The sequence below is a fragment of the Seriola dumerili genome, unplaced genomic scaffold (assembly GCF_002260705.1).
Source record: "Seriola dumerili isolate Sdu_G_001 unplaced genomic scaffold, Sdu_1.0 BDQW01000219.1, whole genome shotgun sequence".
Classification (NCBI taxonomy): Eukaryota; Metazoa; Chordata; class Actinopteri; order Carangiformes; family Carangidae; genus Seriola; species Seriola dumerili.
Window position 1 is genome coordinate 3346405 of NW_019174474.1, and position 15687 is coordinate 3362091.

Genomic DNA, 15687 nt, shown 5'->3' on the forward strand with positions numbered 1-15687 from the left:
GCTTCCCTCTGGCGGCCATTGGTATGGACTACAACGATTGGGATTTAAGAACAATTTGCTGCATCTACCCGCAGGTTTTCAAGATAAGGACAAAATGCGGCTACGTCTTTTCAAAATTTCCATTCTCGCGGCGACATTAGCCTAAACAAAAGCTGCTGTTAACGTGCCTTTATCGCTTAATTTTATAAACTAATACATAGAGCTTACAAATCATATTGTCCATCCTGTTGTAATTGTTTTGTTACGATAGCCACAAGACAACAAAATCTGTTTTTTTCCTGAACGACGTCACAGGAGCGCCAGAGCCGGTGGGTAAAAGGCACAAACACGTCTGCGTCAAATTAGCACGTACAACCACAAAAATACAAAGCCTAGTACCGTTTTGCCTTCAAATTAAAGCGACAAACGAGTTCATCTTTAGGAAAATGGAGCCTTTGTTGCACAAAAAGAACATTGGTGTACACATACAGAAAAATCATATCCCAATTAACTCGAAAAAATAGAAATGAAAAAACAAACTGGTGACTGATCTTATCCTCACAGGTGCGTTGCTAGTTTTTTTTTTTGAAGACCGTAACCGGAAGTGCTTCCATATTCTTCCATCTTGAGCTTGATGAGGCAGCCTAGGAGCGCACAGTCAGAGGATAATCGCAGGTGGAGAGGGTCACAATCTGCCGACAAGAGGCGACAGAAGCAGTTGTCGACCAAGCTTTAATCTGGCTCAGGTTTATGATACAATCATCTCTCCTGGATCCAGGTAGCTGTTGTGTTTTTTTCCCCCCCTTTTCCTCATTCGATGATCCACAATGCGGTCCTCGGCTTGGTTCGTCGCCAGTTGCGCTCTCATCCTCTGCACGCTTGGGTTGATTGACGGGGCCAAAGGACAGCGGCAGTGTAGTGAGGTGAGAGATGCCCAAGCCGATCAATAACGCTTTATCCTTTGTCACAGCCTCCGCTTTTATTGTTAGAGCTCGGCACAGAGAATGGCAAGTAGAAGAAAAAAAAAACGCCCTGGTTGGGCTGTTATGGCTGCACACGCTGACAGTGAGTTGGTAATCCAGTGACCATATCAAATACGATTAAAAATTGATGACACATTTTCGGGTTGATTTATGGTGTGATCTTTAAAACCATCATTTTGCAGCAGATGGGAAAACAAAAGGCACCTCTGCTTTTTTTTATTTTTATTTTTTTAAGAGAGCAAGTTTGAACATCATGGAGGAACATGAATCTCTGATGTGGTCTGGTTTATGTTGAACTTCAGCACTCATTGCTGCTCTGGCCGTTATCAGTTTCCTGCATGAACTGGCCCTTTCCTTCCCTCTGGTCTGGCTCAGCTCAACACCTCAGCATAGGATGGCAGCCACAGTCACTCACAGACAGTCCCAAGATAGATGAGCAGCAAGTAAGTTATTGGCTCAATCTCTGTTTTCACACCGGCAGAGAGATTACTGCATCTCCCCAGTTAAGGTGCTAAAATGCTGTGCTGCTGGCTTTAGCTCTTGTGCAGCAAGATTATTTTTCTTGGATGACTACATGTGACATCAGAGCTGATAGATTGGTTTAAATTACAGTGCCAAGTCGAGGCTGTCATGCTGAATTGTGTGAGATGAATATTGAAAGTCTGACATATCACTTATTGACCACATCCCTTATGATTATCACAAGAGATAACAAGGGTTTAGTGCAACAGAGTTCAGAATACAATCCCATTCTTTGTAGATGTCTTGTGCATTGAGTTTCAGCATTGTGTTTAGTCTACACTAATGCTCGATGCAGCCTCATTTCGCTTGTCCCTTATCAACAGTGTAACTGGGCTCTATCATTAGACCCACAAACACCAGAGAAAATCATTCCACACACAACAGCATGCATGTGCCATGGTGTCAAAATCTGGTTTGGCTCAAGGAGCACCATTATGTAAACTGTCAGAAATTAGGCCACCCTGCTCTGTAGATGGAAAGATGGAAAGAAGCTCTGAGGAAGAGAGTACATTAAGCTAGTGCTTTTCACTCCAGACCACTGATTGAAACTAAAACATGCAATAATCAAGTGACTAAACGGTAAGTTCGAAGGTAAGGTTTAATTATATAGCACTTTTCACAGACATGAGTCTCAAAGTGACTAAATGTTCCTCCTGGAAAAGTAAGGAGCTGCTGGTAAAACGCCTGCCCCTGCTTCACCAGCAGCCCACTGCTTCCCTCACCCCCATCCCCATCGCCATGGAGATGGTATGTTGTGTATCCAGGGCGGTTGTGGCCTGAGAGATAACGCCGTAACCGGCGCTCATCTTTTGTAAGCCTGAACAGCTGGATATGCAAGTTAGGTACAGTGTTTGTTGCTAATGCAGTAGCTCCATCCACTTAGTCCACTTTGATTTGTAAAACATTCTCACCCAGAATGAGATGACTCAGGACTCTTATTTGGGTGGAGGCTTTTTGTGGTGTGGTGTTTTCTGACCTGCCTCTCGCCTACATTTGCCTAATATTTGAGTCCAAGACTGTGGTGGTGACTGATTTCTAATATAGATGTTTTGTGTGTGTTTGTGTGTAATTGGCAGACGGACTACTACTATGAGTACACAGAGTGCGACAGTACAGGATCTCGGTGGAGAGTGGCCATCCCGCAGAGAACTGGGGCCTGCACTGGACTACCAGAGCCAGTACGCGGCACAGAGTGCAGTAAGTACATGTCGGTGTGTAAGAGACTGAAAGATAATGTGTGTATCTCATCTACTTATCAGTAGCCTAGCATTTCCACCACTACAGTCTGACTGTCCCTGTTTAGATATCCTCAAACCAACCACAGAACAATGCCACAGGCCAATAACCTCAGAGCAAAACCCTGTCATGTAATCTCTCTCTGCTGACCCACTGCACGAGCCACATTATCAACAGGCAATGTTGTCGTTCAAAATTATTGTCTAATATGAGTTGCCATGTTCAAATAGTGAATGCTAATGTATTTCCATGGAAGCAGATCTGCTAAGTGAAAGGTGAGTCAAGGTAAATTCTTCTTTTTGTTGGGGGTGGGGCGGTAGGTTGGCAGGTGGACTCATTGATGTCTGACTGGTTGTGAAAAGTGGCTTATCATAGTGGAGCCAGAAAGGCAGATTTTAGAGAGCAGATGTAAAAGCACACTTTCTACAAGGTGGTCATACAAGTTTGTTCTTTGTTAGACTTCCCTGGAACAGGTTTGCTCTGCACTCTTACAACACTGCTTCACTTAAGGCTCAATTGGGAATATCACTGGTGGAATCTGTGTATAAGATAATTGTGCTACCAGAAAGGTCACTCACAGTATAAGGTGCATGGATTTTTTTCTTTCTGAATCTTAATGGAAAGCAGGTGATTGCATAGACATTTTACATATTTATGAATTGCAAAATTTGAAACCATTCTGATTTATAATAATGAATCATAATGAGGTGAGTTGAATTATATTAAGTGATGTTAATTTACCTTCATTGTTAGACTTCAACAACAAAATGGAGAGTTCCTTCCACATTGCCTGTGGTTGTTTGCACCTTCCTGTTGCATACCACTGTAAAGGTGAAACGTCTCCAGTGTTAAAGAGACAAAAGATCTCTTATCACCTTTTGTCATTTTTCCGTTTCCTTCTTCCTTCTTCCCACGCTTATGTACACTGGGAGAATACCAGACACTTGTTTCTTCATAACAACTTCTGTAAAATCTTACATAGAATATCATTATGACATCCATCATATCATGATACAATGCAAGAGGCCCAGTCACCAGTTAATTATGTCAGTGAAAATGAGTGCCACAGCAAACTGTCCTTGAATCAAATAACACCTACAAGCACTTCCTGCTGTGTGCTCTAACACACACACCAGATATCCACAAGTAGTACGCACTGCACAAATTGCATACCTTCATACATTTTTTGCAATGGTTGCTTTGAAGCATGGAGAGGGATCCTAATGTCATTTGACCAGATCAGTTATGAGGAAAAGCTGACAGTGTCAAAACATCGGCAGATGCAGAAGGCACTTAGGCTCAGTGGAAAAAGTGCAGAGACAGACACAGTGTGAAACAGGATGTAAGGATTAAATTCCTCGATCACTGCGGCTACATTATACTGAATGTGGCTGAATGCAGCAGTGATTGGCATGACCATTTCTGTCATCTTTAGTCTGTTTCATTTTATATTGTTAGCATGATTTTCGATTTTTGTAGCAGAATTCTTCTTCATCCCATCCCTCTGTTTCTCTTTCACCTCCCCCAGCCTTTTCTTGTGAGGCAGGGGAGTTCCTGGAGATGTCGGCTCAGGAGTGTACCCAGTGTGCAGCTGGAAGCTACTCGCTTGGCAGCGGCATCCGCTTCGACCAGTGGGATTCAATGCCTGCTGGATTTAGCAGCTTGGCAACCTCCCTAGAAAACAGCCCCCGTGAAGATGACAGGCCAACCTGTAACAGGTGTGCTGAGTGAGATGCAAGAAAAACTGAAAGCCGGGTTGTATGTAAGTTGTAAAAATTAATTTTACATCCTTTTCCTTGCAGTTCTTCTTGGCTACCTCAAGGAAACTATCTGGAGTCCAACAGGGACGAATGCACGGTCTCACTCATCTATGCTGTCCATTTGAAGAAACAGGGCTCTGTCAGTTTTGAGTACCAGTATCCAGACAACAACCTGCTGTTTGAGTTCTTTGTGAGTTTCACACATTTATTATCTTCTATCTTTTTGCTTCTAGGAAGATTGTGTCTTTTTATTTGTTTGTCTGTCAACCTGTTTAAGTGAATACTGAGCGTGTTTACATAGTGTGCTTGTATATACACAGCCAGTGAAATGTTTTTGGGCCGTCCTTAGAGAGCTTTTGTATTTCTCATCATAAATGCACTACAAATGGAATATGCACAATGCTAATGGAAAATGCTTTCTCTTTCTTTGCAATTTCTGTGTAACAAGAGCCTCCTATTGTCTGTTGTGAGCTGACATTGGCCACGCCACATCTGACATCGTAGCAGGAAAAACAATAACATTATTAATGGCTGTGTTCCATTTGGTTGTATCCTGCTATTGTGCGTGGTGGCTCACTGGCATGGCTTACTGTTTGGACACTTAATTGGAATAGTGCCATAATTAACATTACTGTTTAACATTACTATCTGTGCTTTTTCTACTGTGGCAAATTAGTCTCTTAATGAGTGCTTTACCGAAGGCAAGTTTTGCATTAATTGTAAGACAAATACACTTTATGCTTTCTCCTTGAGGTACTAGTAGGAAACGAGAGGAAAATGTCAATATGAATCTATATCAGAGTCCAGAAAATAAAAAAACAACCAATATTAGTCAGACAGTCCACTGTTAAATTAGACAGACTGGTTGAGACAAAGCTGAGGACTGTAAGGTCTGTTGTAAATTTGAAATAAGTGTTGTAAATGTGTTCATGGTATATATTAATAAGTATTTATTGGAATATACTCCAATATGTAAGGTAGATATTACTGTTACACTTCTGTGCTGTATCAGTGCGCATAATAAATATTGAAATTATAAAACACTACCTTAAGATGTGAGAGTATCAGCTGATGGACACTGCTCCTTTTGTGTGTGCTTAGATCCAGAATGACCAGTGTCAGGAGATGGATCAGTCTACTGATACAAAATGGCTCAAGCTGACCAATCATGGTGAATGGGCAACTCATACAGTAAGTGCTGCATGCTGTCAGATGAACAATGACTGTGGAAGACAGATCTTTGACAGCTGGCCTCAGTAAATGTGTTGAACTCAGGGTGAGCACCAAGAAATGGGTGGATACAAGCAATAGGCCTGCTACAGAAAGAGGCTGGCATTGTTTTTTATTGTTTTCTCCAGTATTTTTCCAGACACTGAAATTAGTTCAGTCCTGTATTATTGCGCAAATGTGCAATTAGCTGTAATGCTAGGAGGAGTGTTAATACAGTTTGTGGATCTTTTTGAAAGCACATAATGTTTTATTTTTCTTTAGCTCATGGTCAAGTTTACTAAAACAGGTTTTTATGAGGGCAAAAACACTATTTTTGCTGTTCTGAGGCAGCTAGCCAACAAGGCTGTAAAATGTTTCTGCAAGAGAAAATACATCTAAGGAATGTTTAGCAATTTAATCTGCAAAATGCTTTTTTTCAGGACTAATCAGATTTATAACTTGGACTAATGAAATAAACCATCTGAACCAAAATTACTTGTGATTTATTTTCAGGATATGCATTGTGCAGTTTTAGACTTTATTTTCATTAGTTTTTTTTTTTTAATTCAGATCTTCAGTAAAAATGCAGCATTAGTGCTGATCTCATTTAAAGATTTGTTTCTAACCTTTCATTTTATAGTTTGACTGATAATATGTGTATTTTCATGTATTCTAGGTGAACCTGAAATCTGGCACCAACATCCTCTACTGGAGGACAGGAGGAATGTTGATGGGGACCAAAGTGGTGAAACCTGTTTTGCTGAAAAATGTCCAAATAGAAGGTCAGTAAGATATTTCCTTCTTTTTTTCCCGACCCTCTCTTTGTTCTCGGTGACAAATTGATGCACTAATTCTTTGCACTAATTCTACCAGGAGTTGCCTACACATCAGAGTGTTTTCCGTGTAAGCCGGGGACGTTCAGTCGAGTCCCAGGCTCCTCCACGTGTGAGCCCTGTCCTCGAGATACCTACTCTGGCCACGGTGCCAGCTCCTGCACCCCTTGTAACACCACCACTCAATATGCAGGTGGGAACACACTCTGACACACAGAGAAAGATGTGCACATATTCACACTCTATGGAACAACATAATGAAGCTGCACTGCAGTATTCAGTGCAGCCTAATTGTTATCAGCACTACTTACAGAATCGCACAGCACAGCCAAAGGATAGGAAGAGAGCTTGTCCTATTTTCAGCCACATTAGTCAAACTTTAGAAAAAGTACATGCTTGTTAGTTCAGTGTGGTGTGCCTGTTTGATCACAAGAGAGTAGCAGATTTTGGTAGATGGTGTATGCTCTTGTATTTTCATAAAGCTCCTATATTACTTACATTTTACAAATTTGTTTTCTTATGCCATTTATGAGGATAAAAGTAATGTACTCCCTGGTGTATTTTTGTATATTTCTCAACAGGGATTTAGTTGAATAGATTTTCTCATGGAAAACAGTCAATGTAGTAGACCCTGTTTGAGAGTTATGGCCAGCTGTTAGATGATCTCCAATATTATAGATTATTATATTTTGATATTTTAACCTGGTCTAATGAAATGAAAAGACAATTTCACTGCTTTTTTACCAAGACATTGCCTCTTTAATCTACCTTGATATAAAGTATCTTCATGTACTATCATATAATGCTGTAAATGCATTTCCTGTTTAGTAAAGTCACTGAGAAGTGACTGTGAGAAGGCTAGAGTATTTTGAACATATTACATATTTAATTCAGTACACCTCTTCATGCATATTGTATTACCTGAGCTCCACTGTTGTGTTTTTAGTAGTCTCCTACCAGAAGTCTTTTTAAAGAGCAAATTATTCTTTCTGTTCTTCTTTTATTCTTCATTTGCATTCACATCATGTATCAAGCTGTTGTTTTCTTTACTGAATTTCAAATAGAACTCAATGTCTCTCTATTTCATTTGGATTCTTGTATTTTAATGATTTAGATTTGATGTCTGTTATGTGAAGGCTTTGTAATGTCTTTGACAAAGATCTTTTAAGTACTATAGTATTTGTAGGATTCTGGGTAAATGATAACATGCAGTTGTACCTTTTTTAAATGATGGCTAATTGATTTTTCTGCTTCTTTTTTTTTTTTGCTGTATCACCACTTTTCTTAGCTGAGGGATCAGCTGTGTGTAAGGACAGACCTCCATGTTCCAAGAAGGACTATTTCCAGATCCACACAGCATGTGACCATGAAGGCAAGGTGAGAGAAAAGAGGCCACCTTTGGATTACACACTCTGAGGAACCCTACTCTGTAATCACAGTTTCTGTTCTGTTCTGTCACCGTCCATCTCTGTGTTATTTCAGACGCAGGTCATATACAAGTGGATTGAGCCTAAGATTTGTCTGGAGGGGGTGACTGGAGCTGAGCCTTTGCGTCCAAGTGGAGCACGAGAGCCCTGCCCCCCTTGCAACCCTGGTTTCTATAACAATGACACAGCCACCTGCTCACCCTGCCCACCTGGGACCTACTCTGACGGGGAGAAACGTACGGGCAACTTTGCTGATTTATTATGTATTCCTCGCTGCCATTTTGCTTCAGTTAGCCTTTGTCTTTTCACTGTGCTGTTTCACTAATTATGTTTTTCATTGTGTCCATGTTACAGCGTGTATGCAGTGTCCAGCAGGCACTGAGCCCACCTTGGGCTACGAGTATAAATGGTGGAATATTCTTCCTGTAAACATGAAGACCTCCTGTTTCAATGTGGGCAACTCCAAATGTGACAGTATGAATGGTGGGTGTTTGTCTCTGACAAATTACAGTTTGTTCAGTAGTGCTCTCTCTTTACCTTGGTCTTCTATGCCTCTCTTAAAGGAATAGTTGCATATTTTGAGAAATATGCTCATTTGCTTCCTTGCTTCCTTCCTTGATTAGAAGATTAATGGCACTCTCCTTTTTGTATGGTAAATATGAAGCTACCATCAGCAGCCAGTTAGCTCAGCTTAGCACAAAGACTGGAAACAAGGAGAAACTGCTAGCCGAGCTCTGTCCCAGTGTAACAAAATCCACCTGACATGTTTGATTTTTTTCTTGTTTAATCCACACATAAGCAAAGGTTTAGCCCTGTAAGACCACAGCATGTAGTTTTTACATATCAGCCTTTGTATGCATTTTCAGCCGCTTCTCTCAGCCTACAGTCTTAGCTAAGCTAACTGGCTGCTAGTGGTAGCTTCATATTTACTATAAAGGTGTGAGAGTGGTATCGAACATCTCATCTAACTCTCAGCATTAAAGAGAACAAGCATATTTCCCCATGATTGAACTATTCCTTTCATATGGTTAAACCAGTTAGTGTTATCTAATTGTCTATATTTCTTGAAATAGATGTGTAATGTGGATTTGTTCTGTCTTTCAGGCTGGGAGGTGGCAGGTAATCACATCCAGAGTGGAGCCGGAAGCTCGGATAACGATTACCTCATCCTCAACATCCATGTTCCTGGCTTCAAGTAAGTAGAGTCATGTCGAGTGTCTCCGTCACTCTTGTCACAGTTTCTTTCTCACAGTCTTAATTCCTCCTTTCTTCCTTTTTTGCATGCCGTGTCAGGCTCCCTACGTCAATGTCAGGCCATTCTGGGACAGAATTCGGTCGTATCACATTTGAGTTTGAAACTTTGTGCACAGCTGATTGTGAGCTCTACTTCATGATGGTGAGAACTGCCCCTGATATATCTTTGCTGCTACTTACATTATTAAATAGATGTTTGGATGAGAAATATCTTGAATGAATCTTTTTAGGATGTAAACAGGAAGAGTACCACAGTGGTGGAGTCATGGGAGAAAAGCAAAACAAGACAGACCTACACACACGTCATGACAAAGAATGCCTCGGTTTCCTACACATGGGCTTTCCAGAGGACTAACCAGCCTTCAGATGTAAGTATGAGTACACACTTAGACATGGATATTTAACTACTTTCAACCACATTCACATAAGGGCTTGAAATATATGATATTTATTGCTTATCATCTATTATTATAATCATGTTGTGGGATTTTCTTTAAATCGGGAATCGTTATGCACCATTTCTTCTCCTCAGTAACTAAATAATGTCCCTGTTGACATTGTTTTCTTAACGAAAACTGCACACTCTAAATTCAAATGTATAATGGTGTTCTATATAAGATGGAAAGACCTGTGAACATGGTTTTTCACAGTTTCAGTTATGGATAGAGGATGTATAGCAGCTCCTGGCGACTACTAAAACAGAGGTGTATGTGCCAGCACCTTCCCCTTACTCTTTTGGCTTCCTGCCATCTGCAGACACTTCAGTTAGTTAGTTTTCCCTTTAGTTTTAAACCAGTGCACTTTCATGTTGTTGCAGTAGCTGGTAGAGCTGTTGAGGTCAGGCTAGTGTTTTGCTATTGGGTCTTTCATAAGCTCAGGAAACTTGGCCCGCCACCCTCGTGTTTGGCGCCCTAGGTCCAGAAAAGAAGAAAGCTCAAGAAAAACTTCCTAACAGTTTTATCATCTTCACACAGTCTTGTAAATCTCCTCCACACTAGGTACACCAAACACTCCCTTCTGTTTGGTTTTAAAGATCATTTCTGAGGTGGTGTCAAAACCAACCTACAAATCAAACAAACGACTTTTATCATTGTGGTCACACAGTACCTTGCATAATGTGAAAACATTGGAGAATGTTTTTTTTTCAGGATAGGGCATCCAGCCCACATGCTTTTAATGTCACTGGCAGATTGGGGATTGGTATTAGAGCTTCTGAAAAAAGTTGGTTTGTCTTTGTATCAACCTCTTTAAACGCCACTGAGCCTTTTTAACAACACGCACATTTGAGTCAACACTGTAGTTCATTCTCTACCTGTTTGTTTCTCTCCTTCAGGTTCGTCGGTACGTCAACGACGTGGCACGTATCTACTCCATCAAGGTGAGTAATGCTGTGGATGGAGTGTCCTCTGGGTGTCGGGCCTGTGCCCTCAGCACCCAACCGTCCAGCTCTACCTGTGTGCCTTGCCCACCTGGACATTACATAGACACGCTTACCAGCAAGTGCACCGAGTGTCCACGCAACACATATCTCGTCTCTCACGCCACACCGGGCCCTGAAGCCTGCAAACCCTGCGGACCAGGCAGCAAAAGTGACAAGGTTTGTTGCTGATGTCATCATTCGTTTTTGTGAAATTTTATTATTTGTATGACACACAACCATATTACCTACGTTTGTGTGTGTGTGTTTTATTTATTTTATTTTTTTGCAGGACCACAGTTATTGTTACAGTGACTGTGACTTCACCCACACGGAGGGCAACGTCACTCTGACCTTTGACTTCAGCGTCCTCGGGTCTGTAGGATCACTGATGAACGGTCCGAGCTTTACCTCCAAAGGAACTAAGTACTTCCACGAGTTCAATATCAGCCTGTGCGGAAGACACGTGTGAAGAGATAACACACACACACACACACACAGAAAATACTGCATTTTTAAAACGTTTGTGTGCACAAATGCATTGCTATATGCTCTGTTTTTATTGAAGGGTCAGCTGGCAGTATGCACGGACAATGTAACAGACCTCTCCATCACCGACTCCCAGAGAGAGAAAGGCGAGGGAGCCAACTCTGTCAAGACCTTCATCTGTCAGTCAACAATTATCCCAGCTAGTGGACGAGGCTTCCACACAGCACTCTCCTCGCAGTCCATTAACCTGGCTGACACATTCCTTGGTTAGTAGGTGGTCATGGGTTGCTGGCATTATGTAATGCACATTCATTGTTAGTGCGGAGAGCTGTGTTCGGTAGGTTTCACACTGCTGTTTTCTCTTAAGGGTAAATTAATGACACAGAGGAGATGAGACAAAAGAGAAAAGATGGTGTTTGTAACATGGATTGTGCCTCTACACAATAAACTGAGTTTTCTTTGTATGTTATGAACAGGAGCAACAGTAGATAATACACTTGATGGAATAAGGGCTAGACCAGAGCTGTACCCCCAGACCTCTAAGAAAGTCCCTGATGTCAACTTCTACTACAGGTACATCTGTCATTTCAGATGGTTTTTTTTTTTTTTTCTACGTCAAAAAAACATGAGTGCTCTAAGGTTCTCTCTTGCTTTCTGTGTGTTTGTTGATAAGGTCCTTTGAGGCGACCTCATCTTGCGATTCAGGTCGGAGTGCAGTGGTGACACTTCGCTGTAACCCAGAGAAGAGCACTAAAGGAGAGCTCTCAGTTCCCAGGTACTACATCTCTGTAACTGTTTCTCCAGTGTCCCGTGCTGAATCACTCCTAGTCATTTTTACCAACAACTCGCATTACCTTTGTCCATGCTGTAATGTGGTGTAGAAGTGAAAGTCTGTGTTTGTCAATTGCAGTCAGTGCCCTGCAGGAACATGTGATGGCTGCACCTTTCATTTTTTATGGGAGAGCTCAGGGGCTTGTCCCACATGCACAGAGAGAGACTACCATCGGATTGAGGGAGCCTGCAAGAGAGGACACCAGGTGTGTGTGGTCATAGTAAGAACTGGGGCAGTTTTGTTCTGGTTCTTTGGCAAAGCATTTTTCTCACCCACATCTGATGGGCCTATTTAATAAACCCAAGTCTAAGAGGGGTTATGTTCCCATTGTGGATGCAAACATCCTTAAAGCTGAAAGTCAACACTTTAACAATCTTTGTCCCACTTGAAATGTAGTGTACACTGTCCAAATACTTACAGATGGAACAGTATTTGTGCAAAATTCATCTATAACATTTCCAGTGTATGTTCCGGCTCTATCACATTCTTACTTAATGCTATATATTTGTGCGCTCATCCTCAGGACCTGCTGTATGTGTGGACTGAACCGAAGCTGTGCGTGGGAGGTGTGACCTTGCCTGAAAAGAAAACGTTGCCATGTGAAGGTATGGAGTTCTGGATACGGCTCGGTGCAGGGCTGGGAGCCTTCACTGCGGTGCTGCTTGTCTCCCTCACCTGCTACTTCTGGAAGAAGAACAAACGGTACCGTTTCCTTGTTGCTCTCTCCCGTCTTCCATCTTTCTTCCCTCCTTAATCCCTCCATAACTCTTCCTCTTCGTTCCAATTTGAACTTTTTCCCTCTTCCTGCCACACTTTTCTCCCATCCATCCTCCCTGTCTTCTTCCTCACTGACCTTACTTCTGTCTTCCCCCTCTCCTCTTTTCCTACTTTCTCTCTTCCTTCCTGAAAACTCCTCCTGCCATTCTTTTCCCTTCAGAGTGTCTGTCACGAGGCAGCATTATTCTTCTTCTTGTATTTTCCTACAGTATTGATTCTGTCACTTGTCTCTTTGCTAGGTTGGAGTATAAGTACTCCCGGCTGGTGATGTCTGCCAATAAGGAGTGTGAGATGCCAGGAGCTGACAGCTGTGCTGTGATGGAGGGAGAGAACGAGGGAGACATGGAGGATGAAGTTGTCTACACGAAGCCCTCTCTGCTTGGCAAACTGAAAGCCATAGCATCCAAGGTGAGAGTAACAGTATTGTTTTACTTTTACTGAGATAAAATGTTGCTATGGTGAAAGTCTTTCACACTATTGCACAATGAATGTTTTTTTTTTTTCTGATTTTAGGGAAACGGTGAGAAGTATGAAAATGTACAGCTGAACTCATCTCATTCGAAAGCATTGGTGTGGAGCTAGGATAGTGATAAAGTGAGTGGGAGTGAGGGGTGAGACCAGACCCCTCAAAAGACTTTCCACTGATGGACCCCTTTAATCAGCCACCCCCTTTATGAGCTTTGGTACCTGGATTACCGGCTGTGTGTACATATACACATATGCACACATCAGGCACCTGGAGCCAGGTTCAGAGAAGTCACACTAACATGCTGGCCTTAAAGCTTGGTACTACAGAGCCGTCCAACTCGAAGCATAGTACTGTGAAGCAGGTGTGTGTGGTAGACACTTCCTGGTAATGTTCTGATTCAAACTGATGTCAGAAAGGGTGTTAGAAGAGCTCAGGGTAAGACGAGGACCTACTTGAGATGTTCTGTTTCTATTTATTACAGTCTGTGTAGTGTCCAATATTTCTTTAGGCAACCATGGTGTATTTTTCCATCAGGATCACCATGGTTAGTGTGTGAGTGTGTGTGTGTGTGTGTGTGTGCATCTCCCATAGATGTTTACACAGACTGGTATATTTTGGCCAATAAAAAGCCTATATCTTCTCATATGTTTGTTCTTTTGCTTTGTTGAAGTCACTACATTGAGATCTGCTGACTAATTGAAAATGAAGATGTCATACAATGCTGACGAGGTTGTGGTATTGACTGTCAATATGTGTCAAATAAATGATGTATTTGTGTAGAAGTCGACCCAGTTTGATTCATTACTCTGTAAGCAGTTTCTTTTGAGAAAACTACCAGTGGACTTGGAGACATAGATACGGTATGTATCTGGGATACCATTTGAAATAATAATTACAAAAACAACAACAAAAAGAACAACAAAGTAAGATCATGTCTTTTAATTACAAGATTTCTTCTTGTAGTGACAAATATTCACCTGGTTTAACTCTTTTTGAGATTATTTTATAATGAGAGTTATTAATGGAGTTCTCCTTAAGGAAAAAGCACAGTTCACATTATATTTACATGTCAGACATGTAAATAAGACATGTCAAGAAGTTTAATCAGTGTTTTCACTCTGTTTGAAAAACTTGTGTGGTGCAGCAGCTGAATGTGTTACTAGACAAGCTGAGCTTTCATGGGGGCTGAATGAAGCTTGTAATATTAAGATGATGATTTGACATTTTGCTGATCAAAACTGATTTAACATCTGATATAATGTCACATATTTACTAACTGAGGTTTTTCCTGATCAACTTGCAATTCATTTCTTTTAGTTGTGAGGATGGATTGAACTCTGCACTCGACCAGATTTATTTCCCTGTAAACATTCATCCGTCCAAGGATTTGTGTCTTGTGTGGCCTAAAATTATTCAGTGCTTCAAAAGCCTCTGTCGCTTTGCTTACAAAACAACTTTATCAAACTGTAGAGCTTTGGCCTGCCTTTATATAACAGCTGCTATATGTCAGTGGCCTAAAATGAGCTAATCCCTGATATGATACCCCACAAGCTGGGGTCACAGGAGTTTAGTATTATTATAACATGATGTATTACTTTCAAAATGACCATAAAACAAGTTACATCACCAGCTCTGGGTCAGAATTGGCTACCTTAAGAGTTTCTTGTATTTGAAACTAAACTGCCCCATGATAAATGGGTTCATGGTGTAGCCAACAGTTTTGTGTTCTGCAAGCATGGATATGATTACAGGGACTGAGCTGCCTGGTGTCAAAGTTTGAGTTATTGATACAATGTGAATGTTATACAGCTTACACAGCTTAAGTGGAAAACTAGTTTGAGCTTTCAGTGTGTCCCATTTGGGTTTAAATAATCTTTGACAGCATAATAATATTAATTTGATGGGGCACAGGAACTGAAAATTTCAGGTTCTCACGCCACATCCAAGCAGCACTTTACATGTGAATATTCTAAAGATATATTAATGCACCGCATCTTTAATATTGTGTGACCCTTGTCGCAACATGCCCTCAGTTTATTTTATATCTGATGTGAAAGGATCAAGGATATTGAGTCAGGTTTTGTGTAAATCACAATTCAATTTTTTTATGTTAATTATTTTTTGAAAAGACTGAAGCCTCTGTGGCTCCAACACTTCACTTTTCTCCCAGGCTCTCCTGTAGAGGGCAGTGGACAACAGAGAAATGATGAAAAGCAACTTCTCGCACTGTTTTATCTCACTGTCCTCTTTCATTTTTATCAGCCTCCTTTTGCTTTCTTTCAAAGTGAAATTAGAATTACAAGTATATGCAAATTGTTTCACTAGTCTGTTAAACATGCGTGCTGCCCACGTGTTTAATGAGTATGGAAATTCCTGCTTGCAGTATAGAGAAGGGTATGAAGTTTCTTCATCTAATGTCCCGATCTTACCACCAGAGGGCGATCATTGCTAGGCTACAAGAAAAAAATCAACATCCAGCTCTGCGAAAGTAATAACTCTA

At 41.2% G+C, this 15687-nt stretch overlaps 1 protein-coding gene across 1 annotated transcript; it reads left to right on the top strand.

The window, feature by feature from the left end:
* The first annotated feature begins 620 nt into the window (after window positions 1-620).
* LOC111228681 (UPF0577 protein KIAA1324-like) lies at window positions 621-13969 on the top strand. The gene is made up of 22 exons (XM_022754686.1): window positions 621-902; window positions 2561-2681; window positions 4249-4438; window positions 4523-4670; window positions 5582-5671; window positions 6366-6471; window positions 6563-6715; window positions 7811-7899; window positions 8005-8185; window positions 8304-8432; window positions 9054-9144; window positions 9243-9345; window positions 9434-9571; window positions 10537-10800; window positions 10913-11086; window positions 11189-11375; window positions 11586-11682; window positions 11783-11884; window positions 12020-12146; window positions 12465-12643; window positions 12958-13126; window positions 13232-13969. The coding sequence occupies exons 1-22, from the start codon at window positions 807-809 to the stop codon at window positions 13298-13300; spliced, it is 3003 nt and encodes a 1000-aa protein (XP_022610407.1). The 5' UTR covers window positions 621-806; the 3' UTR covers window positions 13301-13969.
* Window positions 13970-15687: the final 1718 nt, after the last annotated feature.